At 38.9% G+C, this 16,623-nt stretch overlaps 1 protein-coding gene across 10 annotated transcripts in view; it reads right to left on the bottom strand.

Annotated features, from left to right (window-relative positions):
* Positions 1-16,623, bottom strand: part of GRIA3 (glutamate ionotropic receptor AMPA type subunit 3) — a 402,836-nt gene that overhangs the window by 78,146 nt on the left and 308,067 nt on the right. For all 10 annotated transcript variants that reach the window (XR_014572094.1, XR_014572095.1, XM_083797757.1 and 7 more), the window contains one exon: positions 1,553-1,740. Coding sequence is in view for 8 of the 10 variants with exons in the window: in XM_083797757.1 (XP_083653883.1) it covers positions 1,553-1,740 (188 nt within the window). In the remaining 2 variants the exon portion in view is untranslated. The remainder of the gene's footprint in view (positions 1-1,552; positions 1,741-16,623) is intronic.

Here is a 16,623-nt window from a genome sequence, read left to right as displayed (position 1 = left end):
CTGCTTGGACAATTCTTTGAAGTGAATGGTCCCAGTGAAATAAATGGGAAAATACTCCAATGAAAGTGCTGCATAACTGGAATCCTCTTGTATGACTGCTAACAAGACAGGATTACTACTAGAGTATTTATCTCAGAAGCTATGTTTGATTTGCTTTACTACCTAGTTTTGTTTCCTAAACAAAAAGTTGTAAATCCATTTTTGGTACTGCAAATTCAAACAATTGTGTTCATAAGGTACCTTCAATTAAATTAAGTAGAAATAATCCTATTACATCCGTAGGGCAACATACATGACATAGAATTTGTGTGTGAAAATGTCTTATGGATTTGGTTGAAAAGCAATGGACTGATTATATTTAACTGCTTGGCTAAAACTGGCTGAGTCATAAAATCCAACTGCAAGAAAATTTTAAGATCTTCCAGAAATATTTGAGACAATTTAGGACAAAGATTTCATGAAAACTGATTTCAAAAGACGCACATCAGTGATACACCTTAAGGCTTGATTGGAACTGAATACCTTGAGAAGAAACTCAGCAAATAAATACATCTTTTCCATTTTCTAGGGTTTGTTTATGGCAGTGAGGTCAGTTTGCTACTAGTTTACCATACAACATTTCTAAAAGACATGCTAAAGCTTTATGAAATTTAAATGCTACTTTTGATCTACTCTATACCTTAAACCCACAGTAAATTTATGAAGTGGCAATAATCAGAGAGCCTTTCAGTCTTAATATAAGCAAATCCCCGCATGCTAATGAATAAACAATCTGCATGGACTTGGTCCTGTACCAACCCCACCTTTGCTTCAAGCCAGGCAGCAGGGACCTGTCCTGCTTCTGCTCCCTGGGATGTGTCTGTGTCTCTGTTATGATATGATCTCTTCTAGCATGTTGCACAGCACAGACGGGGATGCAGGCATGTTGGGGGCACCCTGTCATGGTCGGGGTATGGCCATTCCCCTGGGGCAAAGCAAACACTTAGAAGGCTGTGCAATAGCAAACCAGTCACCCCAAACTCAGTCCTCCCCAGTAAAGGTGTTTGAATTTAAGCCTGTCAACAGTAATACCTGTGGAGACAGAAGGGATTAATGTCCCCCAGAGTGCCAATAAACAGTTCGGACTGCCAGCTGAATTTTTCATTAGCAATATTTCCATTTGAGAATTCTTCAGCATGATTCAAACTACTTCACTGGCTTTTTATTTCCTGTCTCACGTTCCACTTAACAAACCACACCTGTCTTGCAATCCCTGCTGCCAGTAATGTTGCCCTGGCAGCTGAGGTTTTAGGATCTTAACCTACTTAAAAATAATTCATTATTAACATTTCGCAAAAAATATCACAGAGACATTTCCTTGTAGGTTACATGTAAGTGCTGCCACCAACTACGAGCATCGGTGAAGAATTTTAATTTTACTAGGTAACTGGCCAATCACTGGAACTCAAATCTCAATGAACATTCAATTAATTTCTAGAAATAGATGCTTCTGGAAACACAAAGGAAGTCTGTTATATAGAGACCACAATGCCTGAAAAACTTAAAAACATACCTGTTCCAAAATGGTGTTTATTCTGTCTACTTCACAGTCAATTAAATATCTTTTTTCTTGTCGCCTGTCCATCTCCTCTATAATTCTTCTGAATTCTTGAACATCCTTTATGCTTCCTACAGATCTGGCTGTCACTTGCCAGTTGTTCTGAACTGCTGCTTCCATAATTGCCTGGAGAATGGAAAATCCTGTAGGGGAAGAGACAGTACAGCCATTTAAAAACAGAACAAATATAAAAAACTAATATAAAAACATTTGGATGTTTGACAAAGGGTTCACAAAAAAATTATGCCATCTAAAGGGACACAGACTCATTAATAGCCTGCAATTGCTTCATTACTTGAGAAAGCAACAGTGTTTCCTATTTCTGCTATGCCACTGCCAAAGTCACTGACTTCAGCAGAATTGTTTGTCAGTATATTACTGTGAGGCGTATCAGAATCTGTCCAATATATCATATTATGACCCTCTCAGGGATGTTTATGGTCGTGCTGGGGTCTATGCCAGCTGAGAATAGGAGCCTGCAGCCATTACTTGGGCAAAAGTCCATCAGTTTCAAGAACCAGACAGAAGGGGTAATTTGCCTGTGCAGACTGCAGCGATGGGTCATTAACTGGCAAAGATCCAAGCACTGCACAAGAATGCCAATTAAGTCATTGTACTGGTTATTGGAGCCCTGAACCACGGGAGAATATTTTACTGATGTTCACTTTGATTTCAAAAAATGTTTTTAAATAGAGAGTGTATCAGGATTAACTACATTTTCAATGCTTACACTGAGGTAACACCAACTCATTTAGCACCTGAAACAGAGGAGAGAAGCAGCATGGACTCACCAAAGCCTGCACTGTGAGGAATTATACCAGCAACAGCATTTCATTTCTTGTGAACAGCTGTGCCTGGGCTGCAGACAGAACTCAAGTAAAATCCCCAAGTGAAAGATGGTGGAACTGGGAACGGTAACCTTCAAGTCATGCTATGTAAGAACCATTGATTTGCATCCCCTTATCATATGACGTAGTTGAGAATTTGGTGAATTACTTGTTTTGATTCAGGGAAATCCAATTTTTTGCATCATTCTAATTGTTTCAAATCTGGGTGGATGCCAGTCAATGACAGAGTCCATCTACCCCAAACCCATAAAGTGGTTTCCAGTGTGGTTTATTTGTACAGAAGCATCCACATGAGCTATGTTTCTGTTCAGATAATTTATATGCAGAACTTTCAGTCCGATCATTTAGTCATACTGCGGATTTCTCCAGCCAGGCTTGAGAAGCTGAGAATGCCTTTACACCTACAAACACGTTCATAAACATACATGCTCAACAGATCAATTCACTGTGCTCTGCGATAAATAGTTCCCTGTGCTCCCAAAACTGAAAAGACTTTGAGCTCCACAAAAACAAAATATTCCCTGTTTTAAATTGTACCAATAGCTATCCTGAACTCAGCTGTCATTGTAGGGCTACAGTGACAACAAACAACTTGTGCTGGAGTCTGATCTTCCGCAGCCTGCACTAAATTTGTCGTGACTGTCTGAAGCCAGGAGTCACATCATTATGGATACAAACAAGTAAAGAGGGTGATTTTCTAGACTGCAGTTAGATTATTATAATTTACCATGTGACTTCCTTAAGTCTCACTCAAATGTCCTCACTTTCCCAACGCAGCCTCCTTGATTCTTAATGTGTTTCCTCATATTAATGTGTTTTATTATCCCATGAAAGGTGGTGACAATTAATACGTACACTGGTTGGGAATTCTTTCTGGCATCTTCTTTCCCCTGAGACTACTAAAAGGGAGGCATTTACATATGTATAGTACAATGAACTCAGTCTTCCTTAACATCATATTCTACAAAAATGGCTGTGATGTCTGTGACAGCATTATGATTCCATTACATGTAGGAGGAAGATCTAAGCCTAAGATATTTGGTTGGCTACAAATGAGGAATTTTGATGTGGGAGCATAAATACTACTAATGGGGATTTACAAATACTTTGGGTATAAAGATATGTTTTAAAAAAGAAGTGATTCCAGTAAGTAATGTATATTTACAACTTTGTTTCATCATTCATATGATGTGTCAGCATGTATCATGGTAAGTCTATTTTTTTTCACTCAGAATTGAATAAAATGGTTCAACGGACTATAAAAACATGACAAAGAAAATCAATAGCTCTGTTTTTCACTAGTAACATATAAAATTATGAATTGTCTAAAGGAAATGAAATGAAAATGAACATGCTGGAGTGCAGGTGCCATTGACTGACTGCCATATACCCTGGGTTCAGTTAACATTTTTGAGTCAGAGCTCATTTTGTCAAGCCTTGAATACCTCTGAAGAAAAGTGGGCAATTTTCCTAATTTTGTTCAATTGCATGTTTGTGGGGTGGGGTGGTTTTGCACACGTGTATTAGTCAGTGGTGAGCATTTCAAGAAAGAGAAGAGCAAGGTTACTCAGCAGCATTTCTCTGCATGAAAATACAACCATACAAGTCTTAGTGCAAAACCAGTTCTGGAGCTTCATCATTTCTTACTTCTCTACCTCCTGTTCTCCTTGTCACACGAAATCTTTATAGCCACAGTCCCCTTTATCCTCGTCAGTTTTTGAAATCTCCCCTGTGGTCACCATCCGCACTGTGTCAACTAGCTTTTCATGGGACATCTTCCTCTAGGAAGGCCAGTCCTCTAATCCTGCCCAAAGCCCATTCCTCTTTCTTTTCAAAAACACCGTCCACCCTTCCTGCTTTCAGAGAGGCAACCGAGTTGTTTCTTCAGAAGCGCATGTTCCCAGTTCCCAGGCTCTGATCTCTCTCCATGCCGATTGCCTTCGGCACCATTTACTACATTTTACATTGCTACCTGTTACGTGGTATTTCTGTAAACAACACGTTCCAGGCTTCAGCTGTACTTTACCATTAAGAGCTCTGTTACATAAGCTGCGTGATTGTATAAATAAAAGGACCATTTTATCTTCAGATGTGAATTTCTTTTGCTCCTTAACACAACGCGAGCTGTGCCTGTTCTGGGGCACTGCTTTGGTAAACAGAGGGGAAATCGTACTCTCTGTTTTGTGACCAGACCCGTGCACTGAGCTTTTCCATTTCCTGCCCTCCGGTAAGCACACTGTGAATGCTGCACAAGAGATGCTTGCCCCGAGCACCCTGGAGGTGCTGAACTCTCATGAGTGCCTCTCATCTCATTCACCCTACAGGAAACCAGCCAGCCACTGCAACTATCTCTGTTTTGTAGTTTTTTCTATGGTCTGCATCAGATCTATCCAGAAAGGCTAAAGGACTGATAATCCACAACAGCTCTGCAAAGAAGCCGTGCAGGAAAGGTTTTTGTTAATACTGTTGCTGGTTTATACTACTTCAAATGCTAAAGCCAGAAAATATCAGATAAGGCAAGAAAAACTGACTTCCTTCTAGGCAATGACAGCATCTAAACAGGCTCACGACACCATTACTAAAATTCAGTGATTGTTCATTCTACAGTCATTAATATAAACACAGACAAGAGGAAAAAGTCATTCAGACTCCAGCCTGATCCTTCAAACTCTTTTTTTCTCAGTCTGACCTTGGATGTGAAAAAGAAACAGGATGGAAGACATATTTCTCTGGAAGAGCTATTTCTGAGGCTACCTTTTCTGATGGCACCACATCCCTTTGCTGCACTACATTGTTAATGTGTTGGCATTACTGATTTACAATTATGTCTGGTCACTTGATGGCAATGTCCACACTTGCCAGGTCAGATAAAAGACCCACATTATATTCTGGTTCCTTCTAGCCATGTACTGGGGAGTGGTTGTGATTGTCAAATGCAATCATGCAAGCCAATCTTATCTGCACCTACCAAATGCACAGGCAATCCTGGTCTTAATATTCAAGTGTGTCATTGTCTGGCTTATTCTTAAAATAGTGATGATTTAAAAAAGCTAGCCCTCATCTAACCAGTCCACAAAATGATGGGCTGAAGGCAACTATAGCAATAAAACTAGAACAAAAACAAGTGCCCAGCTCACCACTCAGTGAACTGGAACAAGTATTTTGATTTTTGCTGACTGAGGCTTGCAAAAGAGGGAAAATATTCAATAGGAATTTCCCTCAAAGCATGGAAAATATCATTTGTTGCAATGCTGTATCTGTGCATTAAACATCCCAGACAGAATTACACTCTTGGCAGTCCTCACTGCAGCTGGACTGAGACACTCATACGTCCAGTATCTTCATACTTCTGCCAGGGAACAAAAGCCTGTATCTTTCTCTTTCAAATCATTCCTCTGATACAAGGATGTCTCAACTGACCCCACTAAAACAGGTGAAGAGGACATTTCACTCCTTTTCATCTGTCTGTGAAGCTCATAAAACTTTTCCCACATCCACATAAGCAAAATTCATCCGAGCAATTTGCTCAGCCAAAAGAAATTCTACATTTATCATCATTGAACTTATTTAAATAACAGCAATCATTAATGTTTCATGAGGAAATGACCACATTGGAATGTCTGCAGCATCACGTGAGCTCTCACAAGTGACGCCAAAGCACTACTGAGAAAAAATTAGGAGTGATGTAAATAACTCCTTTTCTGAATGTTCCAGGTAAGATCTTGGACCTTAAACTCCTATTAGAAATGAAAAAATCTTTGCTTGCAGTCCCTCTTTCTTTTGCCTTGCTTAGTACTGAAGATCTTCAAGGGGTATCTTTTCCTGGAAGGCAGCATGTTTGTGCCAGCTGAATGAACATCAGTGCTGATACGAATACTTGTGTTTTCAATCTGTGACATGATCCAAAGAACTAAGATTCTGGTTTATGAGTGAACTTCAGGGATTTAGGTGTGGACTCACATTTGACAAGGGCACAATGAACTCACCAGGAAGGAGGCCATCAAGGCAAGTGCTTCTCCAAGCAAACAAATTCTGTGATGCCAGCTTACATTAAAGCGTACCAGAGGTCTGAAAGCGGAGATACGCTTACATATTCTGTGTGTTTGGCACTGGGCCTAGCACTAATTTAAAAGCAAACAGCTCAACATATTAGGTATGACTAAAAAACATGTACCCAGCCCAAAATACACGCCATCATTCAAAATCCAAACATGTCAGTTAGGTAAGTATCCTTTGCCTAACTTGTGTCCATGTAATGATTTTACAGTGGTGGAAGAAGCAATGAACAAGCTGCTAAAATTGGTCACCAGGAAGAGATGTAGCAATGAGTAGTACACTGGAGTGCTCCCTCATCCAACAGGTGCAAGTTCAAATCATTAAATAAAAGTTGAATAAACACATTACATCTGTTTTTGATCTGATCACCTCTATCTGGCAACCAACACGTGATGTGTTGCACTCTGATGTTCTGGTATCAGACAACCTTCTAGACCAAGTCGCAAACACACTCTATTGTTTTTTTCTTCTGCTTTTTCTATTTGGTAAACCTCTAGTCTATCCTGTACACATATTATATTACTGCAAACTGTCATCCATAAACACAGAAATCTACACAGACATGTCAGCTTGGTTGTGTGAATGTGAACTTGCCTGGCTCTAAGGGAGAATTTACAGGAACCATCTGGTCTGCATTTGTTCAGAATGGGATGTAGCTAAACATGTAGGAATTCAGACCTGCTGAATGCAAGAAAAAGACTTTTTCTTTTTTTAAATAAAAAGAAAAAAAAATTCTTTCTGAATGCTTTTCACCTTGATCCATTCTTCTATAACACTCTTGCATCTCATTCACCCCACATTTTACTCAAGTTTTAGGTCAGTGCAACTCAGTGTTTTTGAATGCAGCTGTGCCATTGTAAAATGAGAGTAATGCAGTAAGGAACCAAAGAGCACAATAACCAAGGTCAGACGTAAAGATGCCATAAGCAATGCTGTCACTTCTGTAAGAGAACTTTTACATATGACTTTCACAACGATGTTGGCAGGTCTCCTAGCATATGACAGATAGGTATACCTCAATACAATAATATGATCTGAAGTTTATCGAAACAGCTGTGTTCTAGTTTTAGCCTTGCCATGTCAATCTTTATTTCAATTTTTCCAAATGAAGAATAATACTTGAGCTATTACAGTCTCCTGGATGCAGATGGGTAACAGAAAACAGATGAAATAGAGACATTTTAAAACAAGACTACGTTCTGCTTGAGGAAAATATAACAGGTAAACAATTGTGCAGAGAAGACAGAAGAACTAGCACAGAAGATCAAAGAAAAAAATGTATTTTGGGAAGTGACAGAAGGTGAAGAGCGATGTGTTGTTTAGTGGGCACAGGCTGTAGGGTATCATTTGTGTACTTATTATTAAGAACTTTTGATGCTGATGCTATCAGAAGGCTGACAGAGGTAGTGGTGAGGGCATGCTGTCACCAGAGGATGATGAGATTTGGGAGGTGTGGGCCTAGGGCTAGGGAAGGAAATCCCTCCCAAAAGGAAAACATTTTTTACAAAATGCAAATGGTGAAATGGTAAAACTACATTAACATTAAAAATAATTAACTTCCAAATTTCAGGAAATCTTCATACAAATAATTAAACTGCTTAAGTACAGAGTGATTTCATTTGCCAAGTTCTACACTGAATCCAGGGCTTTCAGGTCTCTCTCCAGCAGACCTGAAAGCCTGAAACTATGAAGCAAGGACAACACTGTCATAAATATAGCGGGATTCAAAACTTGGAGTTTAACTCCAATGATATTCCTGCCCAACACCAATTTCCCTGAGTGCTCTGAATTGTCCAGCAAGGGCACACTCCAACTGACATCAGCAAATTCAGAATAAACCATTTGTTTTGTACCGTCCTGCATCCTACTGGTGTCAGGAAACCAACAACATGTATCATAGCCTTGTCTAAATGCATCCTTCTGTAGTGGCTCCACTCATTCTGTTCACCTGTGACCACTTCTAACCCCCTGATCATACTGTTTAGGAGCCCCGTTTACTGCCTCTAAAGGGAGCGAGCTGGAATGTGTCCACACCGTGCTCTGGGGCCTGCAGAAGATCTTTGGGGCAAAAATGGAGAAATCAAGATATTACCAACCACTTCCTTCAGACCACTAAAGCTGGGTTCTGTCATTACTCCCATCCACTGGTTACTGAAGAAACCAGATCTGGCCACCCTGGACAGAACCTCAGCCGTAATCCTCTTGATGTCAGATGCCATCAAGTTGACCAAAGTCAGGCCTAAGTGAGATGCTTTAGCCTTAGTCTGTCCTTAACTCCAGGCACATTTGGATGACCACCTCTTAGGTTTTCTTTCTAGTTGCAAGAGAGACCATGCAAAAGCAGTGCCATTTTTCTATATCTGTAACACAGAAAATCAGCGGAAGATTATACAGACATGAAACAGCGTAAGGCATCATTTTGTAGGAATCACTCACAACCTGTACCTGTAATTGAGAAACTAAAAGAGAACAAAAATCCCAACTTGTTGACTAGCACTCAACTGATGAGGCTAATTACTGCACTTTAAAAATACATACCTAATTGTGTTTACATATTTATCTCAGCAAAAAGACTCTAATTAGGAGTCACAGTTAGCAATTATCAGGCTGGAAAAGAAAACCTAACTTGTCTGCAAGACAACCTAAGTACATCCCATGTGAAGCCAGTTCTCAACGGGAAAGCTTAAAAAAGCCAAAATCAGAGCATGTGAAGATATTACAAGACACATAGTGAATCCAACTCAGTTTCTGGCGACAATAGTGACTTTGAGGGGATATATTTGGCTTATTTTATCACTTGGAGAAAAACGGGAAATGAAAAGCTACAATAAAAGCAGGCTGCTGCTCGGTGATGAGCCAAGCTGTTGAACTACCTTTCTCAAGGCTTGACTGGTTAATCTGAGTGGGGTGGTGTGATGAACACTGATTTTACCTAGGAAACAAAAGGTCTGATCCTGTACACAATGCTAATACTGACCTTCCCATTGGCACTGATACAGCTACGTGGATTTCCTTCCTCTCTTCAATAAGCCTGCAGAACTCCTGATCTATCAGTGCCTCATTGACACATTTCAGCCTAGCTTCATTACTTCAGAAGCACACGGCATGGACTTCTATCTCCCACAGAGTCAATACTTAACACAAAGCAGTGCATATCATGGGAGATATTTTTATATCATTCAGTTTTCAGAAAAAAAAATCTTAAAAATATATTAATAATGTTAATATTAAATACATCCCTAAGCTCTGCAAATTAACAGATTTACTATCAACACTCCCATATGAAATAGACAAATAATAAATTTCACAAAGAATGAAAAATGATTCATCCTATACCACACAGAGAATTAGTAATAGGGCCAAAATTCAAATTCACGTTCTCCTGGTTCATTTATCTAGGATTTATTTTTATGTCGAGCGATAACATAGTTGAACATATACTTTTAAAGATTCTTATACTGCCTACAAACACAGTAGCCAGTGAAATTACATAGTAAAACCATCATTATGCTATATCAGAATCATTTTGTATCTGATGTTATTTGCTAGAATAAATGGAAAGCTACCCAGCCCCTACTGAACTGGGATACTGATGGAAAGACTTGTTTATTATTCAGGGTAAAGTTGCACATTTTTGACACAGCTACAAATAAACTTAAAAGGAAAATATTGTGTGAAATTATCATTTGAGAAAGAGAAATAAAAATGAATTCATTTTTAATCTTAAATAACTTCTTTAGCCAAAACAGAATATTAGTGCATTTATTCTGATACATTGGAATAGGGAAACTTATCCTCTTATCAACAGCAGAGGATTTCGAAAATAGCTAAAACTTGGCTACACTTATCTCTGCATTAATCTAAAGAGCTAAAAATGTATTTTCAATCTATGCTGCAAATTTAAAATTATTGATAACACAAGTTAATTCTTTGCCATGATACACACAGGGTTTTTAGCATGAACGTTCAAGGGCATTGCTGCCTGCTTTCTCTTAAAAACGTTGAGAGCTGCTGAGTCTAAGAAATGATAAATATTATTCCTTTGAAGAAACAATCACAGAAGATTATGGTAATCAGACTATGAACTGAAATACATGTCACAAAAAACAACTAGGTTCACCTCAGAAAAATGTCTTGGAAAAAAATTATGCTAGTTGAACTGTCCTCAAACATAGTAAAATTGTTCTTTCTATCTGACCTTCAGTCAATCATGTTAGAAACATATTTATTCCTGTCCCTAACCTTTATCTATACTTTGTTTCTCAAACTACCTGAGTAAACAAATCTTTTGCCTCTGAGAATTTTCATTAACAGATGCTATCAGCCTTTCAAAGTCTCTCTTCATCAACATCTCACCCTTTGGTATCCAGCATTTTAATTGCCCTTGCATCTGGAATATGTCTCATGTCCCAGCCTGTAAGTTAATTTCCTTTTATTTATTCTGAACACTAAAAAAATATAGCAATCAAAGGGTGAGTGCTGATTTAAAAAATATTCTGAAATTTAAATGACTTTTTATGATAATGTAAATGATAATTTATGGATCCATCCTCACGGCCTGCATGTGTGTTTCTTTTCAGTCACTGTTACTTCTGCCTTTTCATTACCAATAGCTAGCAACATGGAGCTTTTATACAGCACTATTACCTATATTTTTTCAGTTCAAGCATTTCTCTTCATAACAAGCACGTATTCATTAATTACAAGGTCTCATATTAATTTAAGACAGATCTGTACACCTCCCTGACTACTTGGCCTGAACTGGGCTTAAACACAAAAGTACAGTTCCACTGCAATGACCAGAGCACCAGATATATATCACGTAACTTCCTTTACACTGATTCTTGCAGCAGTGAGGCAACAGTATGACAATTTACAAAGTTAGTAGATGGTTAGCATGACATCGATATACACCACAACACCTGACCCAGCGCAAAGCTTATGCTTTACAAGCTTACAAGTCACTTTTCAAGACATTTAACACGAACGAGGAGGCAGAATGAGTATGTATGGGCTCAGTGCTCTACATCAGTGACCCAACACCATTACTTCCTGCACCATCGTGCTCTGGACATCAAAGAGACTTGGTTTATTCTGCAGGATGGTGACACAAAACAGGCTCACATCACCTACAGAGCAGAAACTGCCAATTGTCAGTCAGGAGATTCCTAGATCTTTACCTGCTATTGAAGAAAGATAGTAGAGGGGAAACAATGCCCTGTTAATATGCAGTTCTATAATCCTGTTTGAATATTAGAGGTCTGTTTCATTATATCAAAAAAACAACAACAACAACAACAAACATTAACGATTTTAGCATTAGCCATCCCTTCTCTGCTAACACACAGATTATTTTTTGGCTGCTGCTTTGTATTTTGCCACTTCCAAATACAGAGGTTGTAGTCCGTATGCTTAGATGGGGGAAAACACAGATTTAAGTATCTGTGGGCAGTTACTGCGTATGCTATTCCTAACTTAGCTCATGGAGGCAGCTTAGATTAAATATTATGCTGGAATACATGGAAATGTGTGAACATTCCAGCATAGATATTCACTAAAGGAAGACGGGAATGTGATTCAAAACTTTAGCTCTGCCTCCATTTTTCCAAGTTTTGATGTGCTCACTTGGGGAAGGAAGGAGAGGGAGAATATTCTTGGGGTTGGCTCCACACTTTAACAAGGGCTGGGTTTCAGATCCAGATTTTCTAGTTTGTGATCACAGCATACCTCCTTCCAAGACATTATGCTCAGGGATTGGATATTTTTTTTTCCCTGTGGTGCCATCCCCTTAATTTTTATGCTCCACAAATAGAATTTGCACAGGAAGGCATAACACAATTCTGAACTATCATAAAAAAAAAAAAAAGGTAACATTAGCTAGGCATGGACAGAGTTTGCCTAACTTATTGCTCTGATAATTGATGGTTTAGAAAGACTAATCTGATGGGCTTCATAGAGAAACAGAACTCAGGGAAAAACATATGACTTAAAAGGCAATTTCAACAAAAGCTCAACCTTACCATATCAACCTACCTTAGACAAAACTGATTCTGCATATAAAGGACGTGTCAATAGACAGGCATATAGCCTCAAAATTTGTCCCCATCTTAGCATAAATGTACACTACTGCATCACCACGAACATGGAACAGTATCAATAAAAGGTTACAAGTGCTTCATTCACCGTGTGCCCATGGTAAATGGTAAAGACTTATATAATCTAGAAATGGAAACAATTTGTTAAGTGAAAAAAATAATCATGCTTTTGCCTGTGATCCTTTCAGAAAAGGGTTCATGTCACAGTGCAATGTAGGTAACATTTTCACAGGTATCTGCCTTTCATTTCAAAAGTGACTCGGGTAGGATGGTAGGAGAAGATTTTTGAGGCAATTAAGATGCAGTTGCTGAAGAATCTGAACAGGCAGGGTATCTGCACTCTGCTGATTTAACTTTAAGGCATGTTGGTGCTTAAGGTACTTTTCACAATGTGCCTACATTTATGCTGAAACCCTAAATACCTCTGAAAGACCTGTCCTGTGTGCCTTTGTAAATAATTTATGAAAATAGGATATGCGTAGAATACGTACATTGTGGCCTGCTTAAAAAGTGACACAGAACTCTCTACAGAATACACTGTTAATTAGTTATTTCATTGCAACACATTCAACAAGTGCACAGATAAGCACTACCTGACTAAAAGGGTTGAGCACATATCTGAGAAAGACTATCAGTGGTTGCAGAGTGGCAGAATACATATTGCAAAAGGAAGGGGTTGCATCTAAGCTACAAGCTCATTATTTTCATAATATGAAACTAAATTGTTCTTAATGTTTTCTCAGAGTTGTTTCGTAAAATTAGGAAGCTGCAACAAAAACATCCTTGGGATCAGTCAGCCTCAGTACTCCAATTACTTTGGGCTTCGCACCCAATTACACTGCCAAGTGTTTACTCTTATTTAAAACGTTTATATGCTATTTAAATATTCAATCCAATATTCAGTGGAACAAAAGAACTCTTCTATTCCATTTGTTCTGACATTACCCTGATACATGACTACTCTTCTGTGACTCCAAAGCCTCACAAATCTGATTGCATGCTTAGCAAACTACAATGATAAAACATGCAAAAAGTTTTGTATTATCTAATCTGAAATAGAAACTATATAGTGAATGGTGCACAGAGTTAGAAGCACAAACACTTACGGTCCTTATCACTCAGTTTATCATTACTGTAGTCATTCGGGCAGAGAAAGGTTTCACAGAACAAGTGAAGTCCCTGATATACAGAATGGGAAGGTTGTAAAGGTTCTGCACAGATGAAAGCTTAAAAACAAAAGTTTATCATTCCACCACTGCCTCCTTCAGTTGGGTGGCACCTGTTGTTTGATGTTTAGTCATTATTTTTTCCCCAAGTAAACTAAATAAGATTTATTTTAACGCTTTGTGCCACTGTAATAATCTCTGTGCAGGTATGAAAAGCAATGAAAAACCAGGTCGGTCACGCCTGTGAGCAACTGGTATTGAATTCAATAAAAAAATTCCATCTATCCTGACTAATTATTAATGTGGAGACGTTCCAGGCTCAAAATATAATGGTAGTGATTACTCCAGGGAGCTGGTCCCCTCTGACTGTTCTCAAAGCTAACCCTCTCCTTGCAGTGAAATATCAAGCCAACACCTTTCTTTTTACAAGAAAATGTTCTACTCTTTTTTTCTGGGGGGAAAAAAAAAAGCAAACATTTTAAAAGCATATTCTTTAAACACTGGGTTATTATGACTGTGCTATACAACTATAGTGTATCAAGAGGTCATGAATCACATTCTGTGCTGCTGCACAGACAAGTTAGCCTTAGCTATTGTTAACAAAAGCAGCAAAAATTTTGTCCCTATTTAAAAAAGTCTACACTCTGCATCTCTGCCCTTATTCTTTGGATAGCCCTTTTGGCTGTGCCGGTAATGGAAATTTTGTTGGTGTCTTCACTCCTGTCTACCAGAAACAGCACTGTTGTTGACTCCCTTGCTACACCTCACATCTTCTGCTCATTTACTTGCCCCGTCATTATGATTTACTGCTATCACTTTGGACGATGTGGAACTGAGGGTTGATTAAAAACAAATGCATGCTGAAAGATGCAAAGCTGAGATTATGGTCCTACCATGTAGCATTAGTGGATCTGCCACAGCAGACCTTCAGCCTAACTTAAGCACACTCCCAAATGTCGTTTGTATTTAGGACTCCAGAGAGGGCTAGATTTATGCCATCATCTATTCCTGAATAGCAGAAGAGAAACAACCTGACTTTCCAGTTTCTCTGCCTTACATGTAACACCAGTACCTTATTTTCCACATACAGGAATATTTTCTTCTCCCTCTTACATCTTGGAACAATAACACCCTGGGCGTGAAGCAGGGAGAGAGATAAATGAACTATATATTCTCTAGATCAGCTCTTTTCCATTCCCCATACAAGAAAAGAGATATAAAACGCTGTCAATGACCACAAGCCTAAATATGCTTCAGCTAGAGACATCTAGAATTTTTGTGGGAATTCTTAGAACACTTCTGAATATGTCAGCCATATTCCTGCAGAAATTATATGTGTTGCTCCTAAAAGGGTTCACAGAAAGACTGCGTTTGGTTCTAAGCATATAATTCCGAAAGACAAACCAGGACCTCATGCCATTCAGAACTTAAAAGCAAGCAATTTGCAACATTTTTCATGTAATGCTTTTGCTCATCAGGCCATGACCACAAAGTGGTTCGCAATGCTTCCTGTCAACAGCTATACAGAACTCATTTACAGTCTAGAGCTACAAATATTTCTTTTGAGGCACACTTAGGAATCACTAAGTAATTCACTTAATACCAATCACTGAACACCTCTCCAACAGCACCAGGTTCCAGGGAGCTTTGCCATTCACTGCAGAGGGAATGGCATCAAGCACTATGTCAAACTGCTTACACTATTAAACACGTATCAGCAAGGCGATTCTGTGATTTTGCACCACATGTGCTGTAGTTTTTCCACTGGGCTAGTGGATAATTATTACATGTTACATGCAATAAACTGGCTGGTCTCTTGAAGTTAAAAACTATCTTGTTAAAATTAAAGTTAAAATTAACTTAGCCATCTGCAGTACATTATTAAAGAAGAAGCAAAATGATGTTTTGTTATATAGAAAAAACTGGAAGGCAAGCCTCATCACCTGTATTTGTCAGCTTTATAAACTTCAACTCATCTTTCTTAGCTCCCTCCTGACAGATGTCTTCAAACACCAGGACTCTAATTTGAACCAGCAGCACTTACCAAAGTGGAAACTCATGTCTGTTAACAAGAAATCAGTATGTAGCTGTCAAGGCTTATCAGGAGTAACTTAGATCTTTCTAAGCAGTTGATTTTATAATGGCCAAAGAAGAGAGAAAGGATAAATTTGAATCCCAATGATCATCTTTTAAAAAGTCACAAAGAGCATTTCTGGTCCATGGATTTCAGCATTTCAGGTACATGGACAAGAGACATGAGATTCAAGTAGCATGGAAATGCCCAATACACTAGACATACCTCCCATCAGCTTCTCTATGAATTTTGCATGCAGCTGAACATCTGGTGTGGCACAGGAAAGCTCTTTGCTATCAGACAATCTTTTGATTTTTCTCTTAAATAAACACTGAGTATTGACAATGTGAGAAAGGTTTCACTCCCTACTGAAGCTTCATTTCCTGTATCCTTCACATAGCTCCTCAGAGCAACAACACTGATCTTCAGACACACACTGGATCCACCTCTAGCACCATGGGAGTGCCTTGCAATACTCGGGGAGCTTCTGCAGCAGCTGTCTGTCAGAGAATGCCTTCAATTTCCTTCTTGGCATCTCAGGACCCAGGTTGTGGTTTCTCTTCCAACTGTTCCAGAATACCACTACTAGCACAAAGGAAGGCAAGAGATTACAAAGGCTCAGATGTGGCAGCACCCAGACTATGCTAAGCTGTTGTTCCAATCCAGGTGGAACACGGTGGAAGTCAGCTCTTCCTTCCTTTGCTGGATGTACAGACTGCATCCCTCTACACTGAGTAGTAAATAAAAGCACAGTGCCTGTATCTGAAATACACATACTGACCTCAGT

The sequence above is a fragment of the Anser anser genome, assembly GCF_964211835.1.
Source record: "Anser anser genome assembly, chromosome: 13".
NCBI classification, from domain to species: Eukaryota; Metazoa; Chordata; class Aves; order Anseriformes; family Anatidae; genus Anser; species Anser anser.
The sequence above is the reverse complement of the archived record's forward strand: the minus strand, read 5'-3'. Positions and strand labels throughout refer to the sequence as shown.